Genomic DNA, 18,677 nt, shown 5'->3' with positions numbered 1-18,677 from the left:
TGCCTAATATGAATGCCCTTTAAATAAACAAATAATAAGTCATAGAGGGATTAGGAAGAAACCCTTAAAACTAATATTTTTTTGTATAAAATGCTCAGATCACTTCAGTGTCAGCATAATATTCATTTAAACTGTATAAATTGACCATCAGTTTTCTTATTACAATGTGATTTTGATGTCTGCATGTGTAAGCTACTTATTGGTAGGCTGAAGACTGGAGATCAAATTTTGAAATTATTAGGTTGACTAGAGGGATTTTTTGTTTTTTAGTACTTGCACAAGATCATTTATAACAACTGTCAATGCACACTTTATATGTGGAGCTCATTCCCAGAGGGTGTTGTGATGGCCAAAAGAATTAGGTAAGTTCAGGGAGGATAGGTCCACCAGTGATTTTTAGCCAAGATAGTCAGGGACCCAACCCCATGCTCTCTGCGTGCCCCTAAGCCTCAGACTGCCAGAAGCTGGGACTGGATATTGGGATGGATCAATTGATAATTGCCCCGTTCTGTTCATTCCATTCCCTCTGAAGCATCTGGCATTGGCCACTGTCAGAAGACAGGATACTGGGCTAGATGGACTATTGGTCTGACTGAGTATGGCCATTCTTATGTTCTTAACTGTCTGTTCATAAGGTTGGGTGTTGTTTCTACATCTTTTAACCATAGCACCTTGGTTTTTTGCTGCCTTGTCCTAAAATACCCTAGTATCAACCATTTAATGATGTCCTAGAGTTAGTGCTGCAAAAGCAGACATCCTGGCGTTGACTTCTTCTGTTGGAATGGTTAATTTGGAGCCCTTATGGAAAATTTAGCAATCTGTGTCACTTCTCTTTCGAATGGGAGCAATAATGACTCTCTCTGATCCCTCTGTCACCTGTCTGTCTGCTGTCTTGACTCTGTCAGTCCTTGGCTACACCATAACTTCCAAATGCTGAGTGTTTCAAAGACTGAAGTCCTCCTGGGTAAAAAGACTTCTTTGTCATATCTGACTCTCACTCCTGAAGTCAGACATTCGCATTACTCCCAAGACCAAAAATCTTGGACTCATTCTTGACCTCAGACCTGTGTTTTCCTTCTTCAGATGTCTCCCTTATGTTTAATTCTGCCTATTGCAATCTCTAGAATATTGCCAGTATTTGATCTTACTTTGACCCTGCCTTTGCTGAAACCCTTATCCATGCCGTAATCACAATCTCTGCTTTTGCAATTGCCTATTTTTACAATATTCCTCAATCCTTCAGGGAATTCAGAATGTTGTGACCAAAGTACTCTCTTGCACCAAGAAACAGACCCATATCACATTGGCCTTTTCTCTCCTTCACAGCTCATTCCCTTGACTTCATCCTTTGTATGTTGTTTTTCCCCTCTCTGCACTTATGGGAATTACTGTACATAGTTCTGTAAAGTGTTCTCTATGCTAACACTCTCTCCACAGCACTTTGATACTTTGTATGATGGAAACCACATAAAAACTGAGCAGGAATGTGGTTTCTTGGGTTAAGTGAAAAGAAAAGTTTTTAAAAAGTTGTATTCCTAAATTAGTAATAAAATATATTTTGACTTAAAATAACAAACAGATACAACTCAAAACAAGTGTGTGCACCACACCAGATTCTTCTTTAGTTGCCTGGCAAGCCCTGTGGGTGAGGATACTGTATTTTTTCTGCTACACATATCACAGACACCCAAAGAATGCAAGAAGGCAGAAGAAATTCAGGAATAAAATACTTTCTAAATTGAAAGAATTAGGAGGAGCAGGGGGTATTTTCAAAAATGGATATGTTGTTACTCTGTAATGCTTCTTTGGCATCAAAGAGAAGGCAGATCCTTTTCTCAGTGAATTAGGGGAAGATTTAATCTATGTTCATTCCAATTTGCGCTAACCGTGCAAAACAGTTCAAACTGGAGTTCATTCTCCTTATTTGCAGCATGTTAACTATCATTACATTTTATCAGATCACTGCAGGAAAATATAGCAGCTGTGGGTCTGTGTAGAGCACAAGCCCTTATAGTGCCATTACCCAAGCCTTAAAATAATGGGAAGTTGGTGCAAATAACTCTTTATCACCCCAAGAATCTTCAATGGAGTCAGGCAGCAAACTGCTAAAGAAAATCAGATCTCCGCCATTATCTCATGCTGCTGATTGATTGAGGAGTGGTCATGGTGAAAGAGATGAGATACTGGGAGCCAATTAACCCAGTTTTCAACAGAAGCAATTTTGCCAGTTTACTGAAACCTTTATTATCATGTGCAGATATCAATTAAGAACGTGGCTATGCTAACTTTGTGTTCTCAACTAAGCAGGATTGGCTGAGTTAATAGCTGGCTGCGCAACTTCTTAATACCTAGGTGCTGCAGCAAGTGCTGGTGATTTCCCTGAGTCACTACTGAAACAATACCCCAGGTCTGTGCTAGGGGGCCATCTTTCAGAAGAGATGTAAAATAAAGGCCCTTGCTACTTGTGGGCTATTTCAAATCCCACGGCACTGTTTGTGAGAACAGGAAGTGTTAACTCAGTGACCTAGCCAAGTGCCAATGTGTCTCTTGTTACTTTATTAGGGTAATTTTCAAAAGTGCTTAAGTGACTTAGAAGCCTCAGGCCTGGTCTATACTTGGAAATAAAATCTGTATAACTATGTTGCTCAAGGATATGAAAAATCTAGACCTCTGAGAGATGCAGTTAAACCAGCCTAACCCATAGTGTAGACAGTGCTATGTCTATAGGAGAATTCTCCTGTAGACCTTGCTACCGCCTCTCGGGGAGGTACAATACCTATGCCATTGGGTCAAGCCCTCCTGTTGGCACAGGTAGTGGCTTCACTGAAGCGTTACTGCAGTGCAGCTGCAATGGGGCAGCGTTTTAAGTGTAGACAAGCCCTAAGTCTCATTTTCAGAATCGATTTAGGCATGTAGGTGGCTACGTCTCATTGAAAGTCATTGGGATTTAAGGCCAGATTTTTAAAGGTATTTAGGCACCTAAAGATGCAGATAGGAACATTGTAGAATTTTTAAAAGTGCCTAGGCCCCAACTTCCATTGAAGTCAATGGGAGTCAGGTATTTCAGTGAGAGTTAGTCACTTAGATGCCTAGTGGGATTTTGAAAAGCAGTTACTAAATACCTTTAGTATTCTGGCCTTTACTGTCTAAGTTCCCCTTTCCTTTCCATTGGGGGGAAAATAATTATTTACTCCCTGTCTTAAATTGTTAGGCTATTCTGTTACATAGCACACTGTTAAATAGTTGCTGTATTTCACCCCAGTGGTTCCTATATTTTCAGTGGTGGAAGGAGTAATCCATTTGGGTAGAGGGTTTCCAACCCTCCCGGATTGGCTGGGAGTTTACCAGAATTGGCCTCGATCTCCCGGTGACTATTGAAAGCAATCCGGGAGATTTTAATAGGCCGCTAAAAATCTGGTTGGTGGCACAGCGAGGCTAAAGCAGGCTCGCTACCTGCCTTGGCTTCGCACGGCTCCCAGAAGCAGCCGGGATGTCCCGCTCCTAGGCACAGGGAACTGTGACCTTGAGCCTAGGAGCCGGAGGGACATGCTGGTCGCTTCCGGGAGCCAACCGAGGTAAGTGCCGCCCGGCTGGTGCCCACATCCGTGAGCCCCCTCCCGCACTCAGACTCCCTCCCAGAGCCCGCACCCCAAACCTCCTCCAATACCCCAGCCTTGAGCCCCCTCCAAAGCCCTCGGTCTCCACCCAGAGCCTGCTCCTGCACCCCAAACCTCTCATCCCCAGCCTCACCACAGAGCCCTCACCCCCTCCCACACCTGAACTCCCTGCCCCAGCCTGGACCCCCTCCCACACTATGAACTCCTAATTTCTGGCCCCATCCCGGAGCCCGCACCCCCATCCAGAGCCCTCAGTCCCCCACTCCCCAGCCCCTGCCCCAGCCTGGTGAAAGTGAGTGAGGGTGGGGGAGAGTGAGCGATGGAGGGAGGCAGGGGATGGAGTTAGCAGGGGCAAGGCCTCAGAGAAGAGGCGTGGCCTCAGAGGAGGGGGCAGGGGAGGGTGTTCAGGTTTGTGCAATTAGAAAGTTGGCAACCCTATTTGGCTAGTCGAGTATTAATTTAAATTTGGTCTAGGAAAAAGGATGATACAAATCTACGCTAATTTACCTTCTACACAATAATTATGATTACCTCTTTTTGTTTGTTTGTGCAGTCCAGTTTCAGTTGAACACATTCTCACAAATTATTATTATTTTTTTTAAAAGGAAGGTTTCCTCCTCCCATTGCCACAAGTATTGTAGCCCAGTCTAAAAGTTAAGACCACACAAAACGAGATTTCATAACTCCTTTAGTTTTGATGTGTGAGGCAAATTAAACATTCCTTAACCCTCTACAGTCCCATCCCCGCTCCTGGGCACAAGAGGGTGATTTTCTACCTGACTCTGAGATGCAGTCCTGGAGTGTAAGCAGTTACTTGACAGCCATCACCTCCTCAAAATGAAAGTTCTGGTTGATGGTATATGAGGCTTGCATGTTCGCTCCTTCCTAGTGTAGTACAGACATTACCTAACAGCCATGATTCGAATTAAATTGCAATGAAAAAGAATAAACTCCAGTTTTGCGCCTAGAGTAAACAGAAATCTTAGATTAGTTGTAGAGTATATCCTCCGATAGTTCCTTAAAAACAAAATGACCTGCCTTTTAAATGCTAGATGTTTTTCAAAAGTGATTTCATGAATTGTGTGTCATTCTTTTAACATTTTCCACTGAAGGTGCTTCTCCTTCCCTGCACTTCCAACTCCATTTGGATTATTGTAGTGTGCTTTTTCAGATATGGAATTCCACTCCGGTCTTGAGAAGAGTATTTTGCAGATAGCTTTTTAAAATTTTATTTTTGTGATTTTACTAATTAGGGATTATAAATAATTTTGAAATGTCTTTCTTATTAGCAGTATTTGCAGATCATCTTTAAAACCAAAGTAGATGTCCTGTATAATTTATTTTAATGGGTAGCATTGAAAATAGTCTGCAGCAGATCAGCTGCACTCAGAGTTGCAGTATGAAATTGTGTTCTTAAAATAGTCATCTCACTATTGAATTTCAAATATTTGTCATGAGTCCTTTTACGGATATTTAGCTCGTTCCTATAGTATTTAGACTATTCTTGTCCCAAAACCAAAAGTAAAGGTCTAATAACAGTACTAATTGCAATATTGTTAATACAGAGTTCAGTGATTAAATATGTACTAATTAGCACTGTGTGTCATGGGATATATAGGATAATAGTTATAATCTGTTCTCCCCTGCTCTATTCTCCCCGCCCCACCCTCAGCACCTGATTCAGCAGCAGTTACTTGACACTTCTTCAAGTGATTGTGATGCTTTTGACAAATGTTAATTGAGAAAGCACTGAAAGCCTGGCTGCATTGTAATCAAAAGAAAATTACAGAGGTTTCACAAGATGTCATGCAAATACTTACAAAAAAAAGATAGACAGGTTTGAATAGGTTTTTGCTGCAGCTGGGTAGGCAAGAAGTTCAGCAGGATTACACAGGCAGTACTCAAACAGTAAATAAATTAGACTGAAAATAAGATGCAAATTTAAGAAGTTTCTGATTGAGATGGAGAATAATGTGAGAACGAATATCTTTGCATATATTGTTTTTGCAGGAAATTTAGTTTGCTCTTTAAGAACTTGAAACTGAAAACAAATAAAAAATTGCAGTGTAAATTTTTACTTTAGCGTGGTCAGTTGTTAGTGTCTATAAAACATTTATCCAGGAAGAATTGTTATAAGTGAATAGTGTGAAAAAAGATTTTAATAAAAAAAGATTGTGTAACGTGAAATATGTAAACAACATTTGAGACTCTTAACAAAACATTTTTTTGAAAAATTCTGAAAGACAGCTTGGGTACTTCTTTTCTTGTTTGCACTTGTGGTTTAATTTAATTTCAAGTATGTATATTTTTGATAAGTCATAGCCCAAGGACATGAGATGAAAATTCCTTTTGTATAATTAGGGTTAGCCTATGAGAAGTAACAGAAAAAAACCGAAACCCAACAACCCCAAAAACGGAAAAATGTCAGAGCCACTTGTTTCCAGTATGTCTGATAAGAGGTGAAGTAAATACCTGTCCTTCATTTGTAAATTCTTCAGGGCAGGCACTTGTCTTTGCTTTGTCTGTAAAGCATCATGCATAGCTGTGGAGATGCAGAAATAACAAATGATGCAGCTGCATGCTTCCACTGGCTCTTATTGCTATCAGATGAACAAATTATGGTGGTGAGCATAATATTCACAGATACCAATATTATACTTCTGTAGCTTAATAGGACTCCAAACAGATCTGTTCTGTACTTCATCAGCACAAGGCTTATTTGTTAGTACATTCCCTGTGTGGGTCAGCAGAATCAATCCATTGTAGGTCTCAAATCAGAAATTATTTGGCCCAACCCAGTGTTGTCTTGACACAGAAGATTAAGCCATGTACTTGCCACAGGCCTGAATTACTTGTTTCTTCATATCCGCTTTATATATATATAAAAAAGTTAAAACCCAAGATGATCAAAAACTAAGACAACACATACATGCTAGGCTTTTCTTCTGTTGGGATCTAATCAAGCAAGAATGATGCCGGGTGGGAAGATGTTACAGTAATTATTTTCCTGCAAGGTGTACAGTGTGTGACTTGATGGTTTTTTAGATTTTTAAATGCCCTAGTTATTTACAGCCCACAATTTTTTGTTGTTACACTGAGCTTGATTGTTTACAGCACGTTGATTTAAATTATTCTATCAGACTGCTCTTTTTTAAGGTCATTAGAACGTGTTTAATTGTTTTATGTGTATTTGTCATGTACTGATAATTCGTTACTAGTGCCTCTCGGCCTTTAGAAATGTAACTATCAATTTGTATCAGAGAAAAGGTGTAAACAAAATGTACTGAACCAATGTTAATCTGAGACTGAGAGAATTAAAAAAAAATAGACATTCAGAATTATATGCTTAACAGTGACTGTAGAGAGCACAAAAGATTGATACTGAAATAAAGAAAAAAAGACACCAGAGAATCATGTAAAATCACATAACCTTTTGTTACCTTTCTTCACTATTTTGAAGAACAATTATTTTTATTGTTACTCTTTATTTTCTCCCTACAGTGCCTACTACCGCAGTGACAATAACTTCTTCAGCAGAGCTATACAAAACCACTGTGTCAACCATAAGCACGACTTCACAGAAAGGCCCCATAAGCACAACATTAGCTGGAGGCACAAAGGAAGGAAGCAGAGGGCCCAAGCCACCACCAGCGGTTTCCACAACGAAAATTCCTCCTGTGACAAGTTTTTTCCCTTTGCCAGAGAGATTCTGTGAACCTGATGAGGCCAGGGGGATTAGCTGGCCTCAGACGCAAAGAGGAATGATGGTTGAACGTCCTTGTCCCAAAGGAACTCGAGGTATTGCCTTAAAAAAAATCTTGATCTCAAGTAAATGTTTCAAAAAGAATGGACAACTCTTATGGCATTTTTTGTTTTGGGTAATCTCAAACTCTAATGATTTTTGTTACTTGAAGTATGTAGCGTTTGTTCAGGCTTTGATCTATAAAAGGCATTTGAGAATAGGTACAGAATTACCTCACACACACTTTTCAAGAATCCAGGGCAAACTTTAGGTCTTTGCTTGAGAACTGTAGAGAAGCTTGCTTTACAGCTGCCTTTCCCATTAGGAGCTGCTCTCTGGGTGATTTCTAGGGAAAATCAAGAGCTTTTTGTTTGTTTACTGTGAAAGTCTGATACTTTACCCTGACTTGTGTATTGCCGTTTGTAATTTACATTATTTTCTTACATTTTGTCAGTTATTGTCAGTTGTTTCCACTAGTGCTATTCAAAATTTAATATAGAGTATGGAGTGCATTGTAGCTGATTTCCCGAATGCATGCAGAAAAATGGTTTCAATTTCACTGTTGTTTCTACATCTGTTGTAGGAACTGCCTCGTATCTCTGCATGGTTTCCACTGGAACATGGAACCCTAAGGGCCCTGATCTTAGCAACTGTACCTCACACTGGGTAAATCAGCTGGCTCAGAAGGTTGGTTGGAACCTTTTAATATGATACACACTGGTGATTAAGGGTTTTAACTCTGAACATAAATTATTCAGCTTTGTATGTTGAAACCATCTTTATTACTCTTTGTTCAATTTAAAAGCAGAAAGAATTATGCATACTTTGTCTGTAAAGCATTTACTGAAAGCTAGATTCACATGTGTTCTTTGGTAAGCTGTTTTCTAAATTAAACTCTTTTAATGGGTCCATGCTTGCTTAATTTCATTCCTATTAAATTCAGACACGCTTTTTGATGTTCAATAGAAAAAAGTACATTCACCTAATAAATCAAGTACTATAAAGTGCACACCAAAATATATACTGTATAAGCAGATGTTTAGCTAACTGAAAATGATGGAAGAAACTAAAATTCTAAAAAAGTGCATTAAAAACAGAATATGATTAGAGTGCAGCATCACTTTTTGTGCTTCCCCTCCCTAATGAGCATTAGTGAGGTTTATGAAACTAAATAATTTGCCATCACTACCAGCTGCTTGACTTTCAAATGCCTCAAACACTGGTATGAACAAAAAGATTTATTAGTGTCTGATAACAGTGGTAAAATAAAAGTGAAGATGAAAAGAAGATCTGGCCCAAAATCACCAATCTGATTTCTGGATTTGATGGCTGTTAAGAACTGCTTTTGTGTGTCATGGATCTAAGAGCTTTTAATCTGCGGACATAAAGTTTTTGGTTCAATTAGTTGCGGATTTCAACGTACGTGCAAATGATTATTTCACCACAACAAAGGTATATAGAGAATAAGAATTGGAAGCCACAAGCAGAACAGCGGATCCTGCTGAGATAATATAAATTGTCATTTCAGATCAGAAGTGGAGAAAATGCTGCTAGTCTGGCCAATGAGCTGGCTAAACACACCAAAGGACCAGTTTTTGCTGGTGATGTGAGTTCATCAGTGAGGTTGATGGAACAGTTGGTGGACATTCTTGATGCTCAACTGCAAGAACTGAGGCCTAGTGAAAAAGACTCAGCCGGGCGGAGTTATAACAAGGTACACAGCTTCCCACACCTCCATTTGCTAGGATAATCTTTTTTTTCCTTTCAGAAACATTACTGCCAAATCTGTGCTTTACTCCTATTGTACAAATAAAGATTTAAGAAAAAAACAAATCCACAATAAAGTATAAATTTTATTAACTGGCTGACATGACGCTCAGTAGATGACTGGGTTCAAATATAAAATGTGTGTATGCTTATTCAAATATTGAATATATCACCTCTGGTTTGAGAAGAAGTGACACTATTGAACTCTGGGGAGTAGCGTATCTTCATGGAAACCCATTGCAGGATCAGAGCCTTTGTTAGTCCATTTAAGACCCGAGCATTAGTTACTAATGATAATTGGGTATATTAAACATGTACCCAGTTATTACTACTGGCAAATATGATCACAGATAAAACTATCTCTTGATGTTCTTGAATGTGAATCATAATAAGATTATCATTCCAGTTTTCCTGTTGTGGGTGGTAAACTTCAGGGCACGGGTTGTCTCTTGCCCGCTGTGATTCAGTCAGCACAATATAAATTAAGGATTTTTCACCCAGTCTGTTTTGGAAAGACCATCCCATCCTCTCACATCTCCCACTCTGGCAGCTACATTCTTGGCATATTAGCTCTTGCAGGAGTGGTTGATGGTTTTATTCAAAATCCCTAGCTATATTGCTGAGCAGAGTTTTTCCAAAGACCAAGCATATGCCCATAGTCTACCCATAGTTTGAACAGAACTCCCGTTGATGGAGGAAAGGAAGGTTATAACCAGGTATATGGTTGGGGCATAGTGTTCTCCAAGAATGTTGCATGGCCCCATGGAAGTACATTGGGCTAAAACTAGAGAGACATCTGGATTCTGCATACTGCAGATTTGACACACCAGACTAATTTTTGGATATTTCTGTAGCTTCCAGAATGTGTCTAACCTCTGATTTTCTTTTTTCTTACTAAAAAGCTCCAAAAACGAGAGAAGACATGCAGGGCTTACCTTAAGGTATCTCTCCTGTGCTGTCACCCTGCTTTCACCCTGCTTCAGCAACCTGCCACGCTTTATCATCTTGCTGCATGATCCTATGTATTTCAGTCTTTGATAAATGTGTTTTGTGCCCCATATCAACTGTACAAATGTTGGCTTTGCACAGGTATAATACTCTCAGAATAAGCAAATGATCAGCGCTTACAACTCTTCTCCTGCCCCCCTGCCCCCAATCCAAAAGTACAAGAACAGTAATGAGCATTGTGATTTGGAGATGATAATATCTCTGTTTCCTTGTGTTACATTCGTGGAGAAAAAAAGTCAATGAAACGGAAATGGTGTCATATTGCTAGTTTCTCCCTTTTTCTGAGGTGCAATCTTAAATTCCAGAGATTTTTGTTAAGAGACATTACTAAGGTCAGATTCAGCAATTTAAGGGAGTGGACTGCAAATAAAAATAAAATCATTCCTGTAACGTTACAGTACAGTATGTGCCAAGTGCCCCATTAGCTAAGCTACAGGGGGCATGCAGTATATTGTTACCTGACTTTCAGTTTCTTGCAGATTCTGCAGCCTCCATCCCTGCAGTGCCCCGTTCCCACACTGTGATGCTGTGCCAGTTATGTCACTGCCACCACTCAGTACTGCTAGTGGAAGAAACTGGCCTAGAGTGGATCACGTAAGGGGCTTTTAAAAATTATATTGCACGGTTTTTCAAAGTTTTTTTAAATATTATTAATTTTTGCTTACACCCTATGGGATATAATACAAGAGTAATAAAAACTTTGAAACACCGCACAACATAATAAAAAGAAAAGCCTCTTATCTGACATTCCCCCCTTTATATAGGACTGCTCCAGTCACCAACCTTCACAGGCTGGAGCCTTGCATAGAAATGGGAGCTGTTTGGTCACAGCAAGAATAGTTACTCTGAGATCCAAAAGGAAAAAAGAAATAGGAGTGGTGGAATCAGATTTCAAATAATAATATTTTAATTGTCCCTTTTAGCCTGGTTAATGGGGAGCACAGCAGATATTGTTGGAATGGGATTGAATTTTCATAATTCATTTGCAGTTCACCTTTTAAGATATAAGTTAATGGGAAATGTAGTAATTGGTGTATTGCCCAGGACACGTGTGTCATTGGGACAAAAATAGTCTTTTATTCCCCCCCGCCGCCTTTGGCAGGGAGGAGAGAGCACCTCAGAAATATTTTTATATTGCTAATCATTTTGATTCCACTGAAGAAATACATCGAGTTAGATTGTACCATAGTATATAAGGCATGCTTCGAGTTAATGAATGCATATAATCAGCGCCGTATATAGATACACAAGAAACAGTAGCACGACCTTAATTTTTGACCGGTATCATTTTCAATGAGTCTCAAATGAGCTTCTCTGTTAAGATAAAAATAACAAACCTCTTGAAATTAGAAATCAAAAGCTGACTTACACTATGCAAATGAAGCAAGTTCCCACTTGGTGACAGAGGATTCAATTGTACCGCAGATTAGAGGCTCCAATCTGTATTTCTTGGTGACTAATGAATCTGGCCTCTACAGACCAATTTCTGTTCCACTCTAATTAATGGCTGCAGCAGTATCAGTGTGAGCATTTGACTATTCTGTCTCCCATTAGAGAAAGAAAAAAAACCTTTTAATGCCACTTCGAAGTATCTTCAACCCGCCAGGAAGGTTGTAGTGGCTCACGGTGCTGGCAGAAAGAGGATATAAAGATGGATTAGGCTAATTAATCTTGGTCTGACAATAGCTTCGACCAACTTTTCCTATTCATTCATGTGCACAGTGTAGTTTTCCAAACCAATATTTTTGTTTGTCTAATGTGTTTCGTTTCGATTCCCAGTGCTTTTAAACTGATCAAATTATATATATGCTTAATGACACATTATGACTAGGTAAATGGGACAATGATTCAGCAATGCATGGCATATTCAATGCACAGCTACATTATGCATTAATGTAAGAGCCTGCCTTCAATTGATTAACTGATTACTGTGATTGATTGGATTATTTTGTAAAGAGAATGTAATGATGTCTCTTCAAATTCCCTTTTCTCCTTACTTACTGTTGTTTTATATGCAGCTTAATGAACCCTAATACATAATAATATAGTTTTCACAGTGTAGACTTTCAAAAATGAGAACTTTGTTCAGTTTTGTAATTATGCTTTCACAGATAACAGGGTCAGTCAGTGGGCATCTTGTTTGCGCTACTGATTTCCTTTGTTGAATGACCATTGTGCAGGAATGGAAGTTAGTAAGCTTCTAAGTATTTGTCAACAGGTACAGGAAAGGGGAGAAAGAGTGGTGCAGATTATTTTATAACTACTGAGGCAACTTCATTTCATGCCTCTTATAATAAAAGAGAGAGTTTGTATTAGACAACAGCTTATGGTACTGTAGCTGCATGTATTGTGTTAAGTTTGCAGGATAATAGTATTGCCTTTTTAGCCTAAACTTTGGAATGCTGACTTTGGTATTAGTATTTTCTAAATGTGAATTATATTTTTTGACATTAACTTCAGTATTAAGCTTCAGGCAAGACCATTGGCATTGGTTCTTACATTTCTCAGCACATTAATAACACAGTCTTCATATCTGATATGAAACAAGCCAGATCTGCATGTTTACCAGTGACAGATAACACACAGCTGGTGTCTAGTGCATCTCTATTTGTGCTAGTTCAGTAAAGGGTTGGAAATATTTTTATGTTGAAAATAGTTTTCTGGTGCCATTAAATCAGAGTAAATAATCTTGACAGTTAAATATTATAATTGTCACCAGATAACGTTGGAAACTTTCTCCCACTGCCTAGGGCAATCACACCTAATGGTAGTTTTCTAATGAATACAGGCAATCGTTGACACAGTGAACAACCTGCTCAGGCCTGAAGCTCTAGAATCCTGGAAAGATATGAATTCTTCCGAACAAGCACACGCTGCAACAATGTTACTTGATACACTAGAAGAAGGGGCTTTTGTCTTGGCTGACAATCTCTTAGAACCAACTAGAGTCTCAATGCCCACCGAAAACATTGGTAAGTTAATATGTCTTCAAGTGTAGTTTCAAGTACTGCAAATCCCGGTATGAGAAGAAAACAAAAACCAAGGTTAATAGTCACAGTACACTAAGAAAGCTGGGGTCTGCAGTACTTGGTAGTGAGCTGCAGTTTCCCATCTGGGGTAAAAAGTGTTCATAAATTGGGGTGTTTTCTTAATTAGTTAAAAAAACCTATTCTTCTGTAGCATAATTAATGCTATGTAAAAAAGTAAAGTAATTCATGTTGAAAAGTTCATCTACAATTGAAAAATCATTAGCAAAATGTATGGATATGAATAGTGCTTAAATGCCAGAGAATGGATTTTCTGAAGTAAGTGAAATGCTTGCTGTGGAGCTGTGGAAATGTTTTCCCATTATATATAATCTGTTCCTAATGAATTTAAATTACTTTCTGGAATGTGCTCTGCCAGTTACATTTTTTAGGCACATAGAACATGGACCAAATGTTTATATTAAACATAACTGCCTTCAGGTGAAAATGCGACTACATCTCCCATAATGCAGAATAGCCATGCTCCATAGATTGCAAAATAGCTGCAGATACTTGGAACATAATTTAGAATTTAAATGGTGGCACCGATGAAGGGCTCAGCATTAGGGATCTACAAATATAGGTATAGTTTTGTGACAGTTAAACCCACTGCTGGTCCATAAAATTAAAATGTCTTTAGTGTACTGATGAGTCAGTCCTCAGTGAGGTACAAGGGGAAAGGGAAGCATGTGATGCTGAGGTGCTGGGTCAGAGGCTTGGGGATTGGACCGAGAGATTTGGGAATGGGAAGAGTATTGAATAAATAATGTTTTGGATAGGGGTTTGAGAACAATGTGGAACTGCTGGGTACTTACGGTCTCCAGGTGAAAGGCCTCTAGATCAACTCAGATTTTAATCCAAACAAATAATATTTTAAACCTCTATTTTCTCTCTTAAAACTGCATCCTAAACATCACATTGTAAGCAAAGTAATATTGGTGTGAACTGTGCACTTGTAAATTCAAATTCTGGGTGGCCTTTACTTTTTGTAGTGGTCACTCTGCCTGCCTAATTATAGAACCTTCACACAAAAATGTGTATCACCATCACTAATTTATTACTATCACTACTAAGTAGTTACACCGATTGTCATTACAAAAGTTTCACTCCCTTATTAGGATTTTGGATAGAATCTCTTTGTGAAAAGCTTTTGAGAATTTGAGCTGGATTTAACTGTTAAAGAATAATTTTTAAAAATGTATTCTCTCTTGTCTGACTTAATTGAAGACATTTTTCATTCATATTTTTACCTTTACTTTTTTCCCCTTGAAAAAGAGTAAGGACGCACCTTTTGCAAATTAGCCTACATGCCTCTTGTAAGGGAACAGCTTCCTTTAAAGTAGATTGTGTATCTAGGCCCCTGATCTTTCAATCACGGATGTACAAGTAGTTCTGTTGAGTTCAATGGGACTACTTGTATGTCAGTGCTCAGGAGAAGCTGCCTTCAAATCAAAATAATGTATTGTTCATGTCAAGGCTGCTGATGTCTGTCAAGGCCTAACAGACCAGCTATGCAAACACAGCTCCCATTAAACTAAATGGCATTCAGAAATAGAGCAACCTAAAATCTTAACTCCAGAAAGGCTGGCAGTGGACTACCTGTCCCCTCCATTCCCCACAGTTTTCCCTCTCTCCCATTTAAAGACATTCTGAGTGAAATACTGCCCCCCACCCCTTCATTGAACTCAGTGGTAAAAGTTGCATTGACTTCAGTGACCCAGGATGTCACAATTTATACTTATACTGAAGTAGGGTGACCAGATTTTATAGGGACAGTCCCGATTTTCGGGACTTTTTCTTATACAGGCACCTAAATACCCACCCCCCGTCCCGATTTTTTACACTTGCTATCTGGTCACCCTATACTGAACTTATTAGTCAAATAAATAGTCTCCATGCAAAAACCACTGTAGATCTGTCATGTTCTTGTACATTAACTGTTTTGTTGGTTATTGGAAGCATTTGTGTTCATCCTTCAGAATATGTAGGGGGAAAAATTGAAATCATTGTCAAATGTGACGTACAGGTGGGCATAAATGCCAAGTTTTAACACTGAGGCAAAGATATTTCCTGATAAGTGGACTGTCCTGAACTGAGTAATTTTACTTATCAAAGAGCATCCAACCTTGCAAGGTAATTCTATAAAACCTCAGTTCTGCACTATATAAGCCTGAGTTAAAATGTAAAAAACTGATAGTAGCATTTAAATCTTTTTAAAATACATAAACATAAAATGTCTTTCAACAACTCTTTAACATACATGCAGAAAACCGATATTTGGGACTTTTCTAGACACAAATACAGAGATTCACAGAACTATACTATTTAAACGCACCTAGCTATTTACAGTATTTTAGGATAGCCTTAGTACTGCATAATTGCTATTAAAAACTGTAGACAGACACTAACAGTTTATGCAGTAGAGACACTCTTTGCTCCAAAAATTAAGCATTTCTTCAACCTAAGAGTTTACAGTGTTTTTAAAGTGATGTCTTGTACGCACACAATAAAACAAGGTGTTGTTATCATGTTTTCACCACTGAAGTGCTATTACTTTGGTAGTATGAACTAGGTTTAATTAAAGTTTAAAGAAACTAGGTCCACATAGTTGAAACATGCCAGCAAGCCTCTGTCTTGTAGAGGCAAACAAGGACAGCAGAATAAGGAGTTTTCAGAAAGTTATCACCTGCCACATTATAATCTGACCACAAAAAATGTTTTCTCCGTTTTTTTTTCTCCCCTTCCCTGTTGGTTTGTGTTTGGTCCGACTAGTTCTGGAAGTTGCAGTGCTCAGTACAGAAGGCCAGGTGCAGGACTTGAAATTTCCTCAGGGCAGTGAAGGAGGCAATTTGATCCAACTCTCCGCAAACACTGTGAAACAGAACAGCAGGAATGGTAAGTTTGGGCACATAAACAATCTGACTCTTTAATCTGTGCGAAATACACATTTAAAGCAATAGTAATTTAAATCTTACATTTTTGAATATGTTAATACATTGGCTAGCAGAAGTAAAAATAGCTGTTCAAGGGCTCTTTCTTGTATGGAGTATGTGTAAGTCTCTTTGGTTGGAATCCAAATCCTGCATAATGCATTCCTCTTTGCTGATGTTTTATTTTGCATTTAGACAATAGATTATTCAGCACACATTGTACTCTTCACCTACAATTCCATGACATTATAATGGGAGTTTTCCTTTACTAGGATTAGCAAAATTGGTTTTCATCATTTACAAAAGTTTGGGACGCTTCCTCAGTACCGAAAATGCGACCATAAAGCTGGGTAGTGACTTCGTTGGTCGGAACAGTACCATTGCAGTGAACTCCCACGTCATCGCAGCCTCCATCAACAAGGAGTCCAGCCGTGTGTACCTGACTGATCCTGTGCTTTTTACCCTGGAACACATTGATGTAAGTTATGCTAATGAATTAATAGGAAGGTCATAAAATCAGCAAGAGAGAAGAGCAAAGCAGGGAAAAAAACACCTTCCTTCCATTTGAATTTTAAATGTTGGACTAGGTCAGAGACACAAGTTTATTTAAGTCTATGAACATAAAATTAAATGAGCCTGGTTCAGTGATTATTAGAACTTAAGTGTATTCTTAATGAAAGTTAATTCAGTAATCAACATGAAAATGTAAATGACTCTCTAATTTGTTTCTAAGTGAAAATTAACTCTTACCTTAGCAGCAGGATAAAAAAATATTAATTGTTATGACTCTGCCTGTTTAATGTAGCAAAATTAAATGACACTTGGAATACTTACTTTAATTCTGGGCCATCTTTGGGAAACCTTTACAAATTATTTAAATAGATTTATTCAACAGAGAACAGAGTCTAGCTTCTACAGTCTCCAGTGCCTCAAAGTTTGCTGCCCATCTTCCTCATGACTGCTAAATCCATGTTTCTTTTCACTATGCTCTTTCACTCTGCTGTTTGAGTTGGGTTCTTCCTGTTCCCATGCCAAAAGAGTGGGCACGGTAAACTATCAGGACTGGCTCAGAAAAACGTGTGGATTTTTCTCTTTTGTATCTACTTCAGCAAGTTCTCCTTGAAGTAGGCCTCGAGGAGCTAACCTTTCCCGGTGCCTTTTATGTGCAACTTTGGTTTGCTTAAAAATGAGAATAGAAAAGGGACAGTGTTTTTAAATGGTCAGATACAGGTGAAATCCTACAGAATAAATTCAGTTTTAATTTTGCAGAAAGAAAAAAAAAGGGCTACAATGCACCATCAGTGCATAAAATCGTAAGAAGGAAATTGTAATTGTTTAAAATTGGGTCTACAGTAATTGAGATTACACATTAAAGTGTTTCGGACTATAAAGTCCCTTTTAAACTAGATGTCTGCCTTGTACAACATAGTCCACAACTTTGCTGATGAAAAACTTTATAGTCCGAAACATGCAAAGTTTAATCTAAATTACCTTTTACATATATTGAACAACTGTTATTGCCATCTTAGAGTGTAAAATCCTAATTTTATTTTATGCTTTTATCCCCCAGCCTGACAATTATTTCAATGCAAATTGCTCCTTCTGGAACTACTCAGAGAGGACTATGATGGGATATTGGTCCACTCAGGGGTGCAAGCTGATTGACACAAATAAAACTCATACATCTTGTGCTTGCAGCCACCTAACAAACTTTGCAATCCTTATGGCCCATAGGGAAATTGCGGTAAGTAATGATGCTTCTAGTCAGTACAGAGCAAACCTTTGAACGTTTGGCTTTAATATGTAGAAGAAAGCAAAAGTTCAGATGCTTATCCAAATCTCAGACATATCTCTGAGCATTTCCAACTTTCATGCATCACTTCCCAGCGCAGCTTCCTCTCCATATGACCTTTCTCCCTCCCTCTTCCATAAAGCTGATCACAAGATGAGGGGGACATTTTAAAAAAAAAAATGTTTCTGTTTTTTGTCACAATCTTGTTTTTGAAATTTTTTGACCAGATGTGCTTTCCCAGTACTGGACAGGTTTCTGGTCCCTCCATTCAACTTCTAGCCCCATGCCTTTAACAAACTCCCAGATACAGTTGGATATGAATTGTGGAGAAGCTTGTGTATTCTATGCCCTCCCTTAAACACAAGCTGCTATACTAATGATAAGGTCCAGCAGCCTCTTTACTGGGTTCTTCAAACTTCCTTGCACTATGGAGCTTTTCCATCTAGCTGCACACCAGGGTGCCTATGAGATTTCTAAAGTCCCAGAGCATGTGACATTTGAACAGCTCTGGGACTTTGCCTGGACATTGTGCACTTTGGAGAGCGGCTAAATAGGGAAGCCCAAGAGTGCCTGCAAATATAAACGTAGCAGCAGCATAGCCCGGCAAAGAAGCTGCCAGTGAGTTGCTGAACCATACAACCAATATAAAAAACAAAACCAAGGAGAATGACAGGGTTGACCCTGTGGCTAGTGAAAGCAAGGACAATCTTCTGAACCAGTCTTTACCTGAAAATGAGGTTTGAGTTTGTGTTATAAGTTGAAGGGTCAGCTGAGTTACTCTGCTTTTTTTTTTTG

At 38.7% G+C, this 18,677-nt stretch overlaps 1 protein-coding gene across 37 annotated transcripts in view; it reads left to right on the top strand.

Moving 5' to 3' along the window:
* Window positions 1-18,677, top strand: part of ADGRL2 (adhesion G protein-coupled receptor L2) — a 469,695-nt gene that overhangs the window by 409,225 nt on the left and 41,793 nt on the right. For 28 of the 37 annotated variants that reach the window (XM_043553100.1, XM_043553104.1, XM_043553114.1 and 25 more), the window contains 8 exons: window positions 7,119-7,415; window positions 7,943-8,046; window positions 8,888-9,073; window positions 10,029-10,067; window positions 12,923-13,106; window positions 15,933-16,055; window positions 16,363-16,568; window positions 17,661-17,834. In XM_043553100.1, the coding sequence (XP_043409035.1) occupies window positions 7,119-7,415; window positions 7,943-8,046; window positions 8,888-9,073; window positions 10,029-10,067; window positions 12,923-13,106; window positions 15,933-16,055; window positions 16,363-16,568; window positions 17,661-17,834 (1,313 nt within the window). The remainder of the gene's footprint in view (window positions 1-7,118; window positions 7,416-7,942; window positions 8,047-8,887; window positions 9,074-10,028; window positions 10,068-12,922; window positions 13,107-15,932; window positions 16,056-16,362; window positions 16,569-17,660; window positions 17,835-18,677) is intronic. The other 9 variants (XM_043553115.1, XM_043553124.1, XM_043553106.1 and 6 more) reach the window with 1 other exon arrangement.

The sequence above is a fragment of the Chelonia mydas genome, chromosome 8, assembly GCF_015237465.2.
Source record: "Chelonia mydas isolate rCheMyd1 chromosome 8, rCheMyd1.pri.v2, whole genome shotgun sequence".
In the NCBI taxonomy this organism is placed as follows: domain Eukaryota; kingdom Metazoa; phylum Chordata; order Testudines; family Cheloniidae; genus Chelonia; species Chelonia mydas.
The sequence above is the reverse complement of the archived record's forward strand: the minus strand, read 5'-3'. Positions and strand labels throughout refer to the sequence as shown.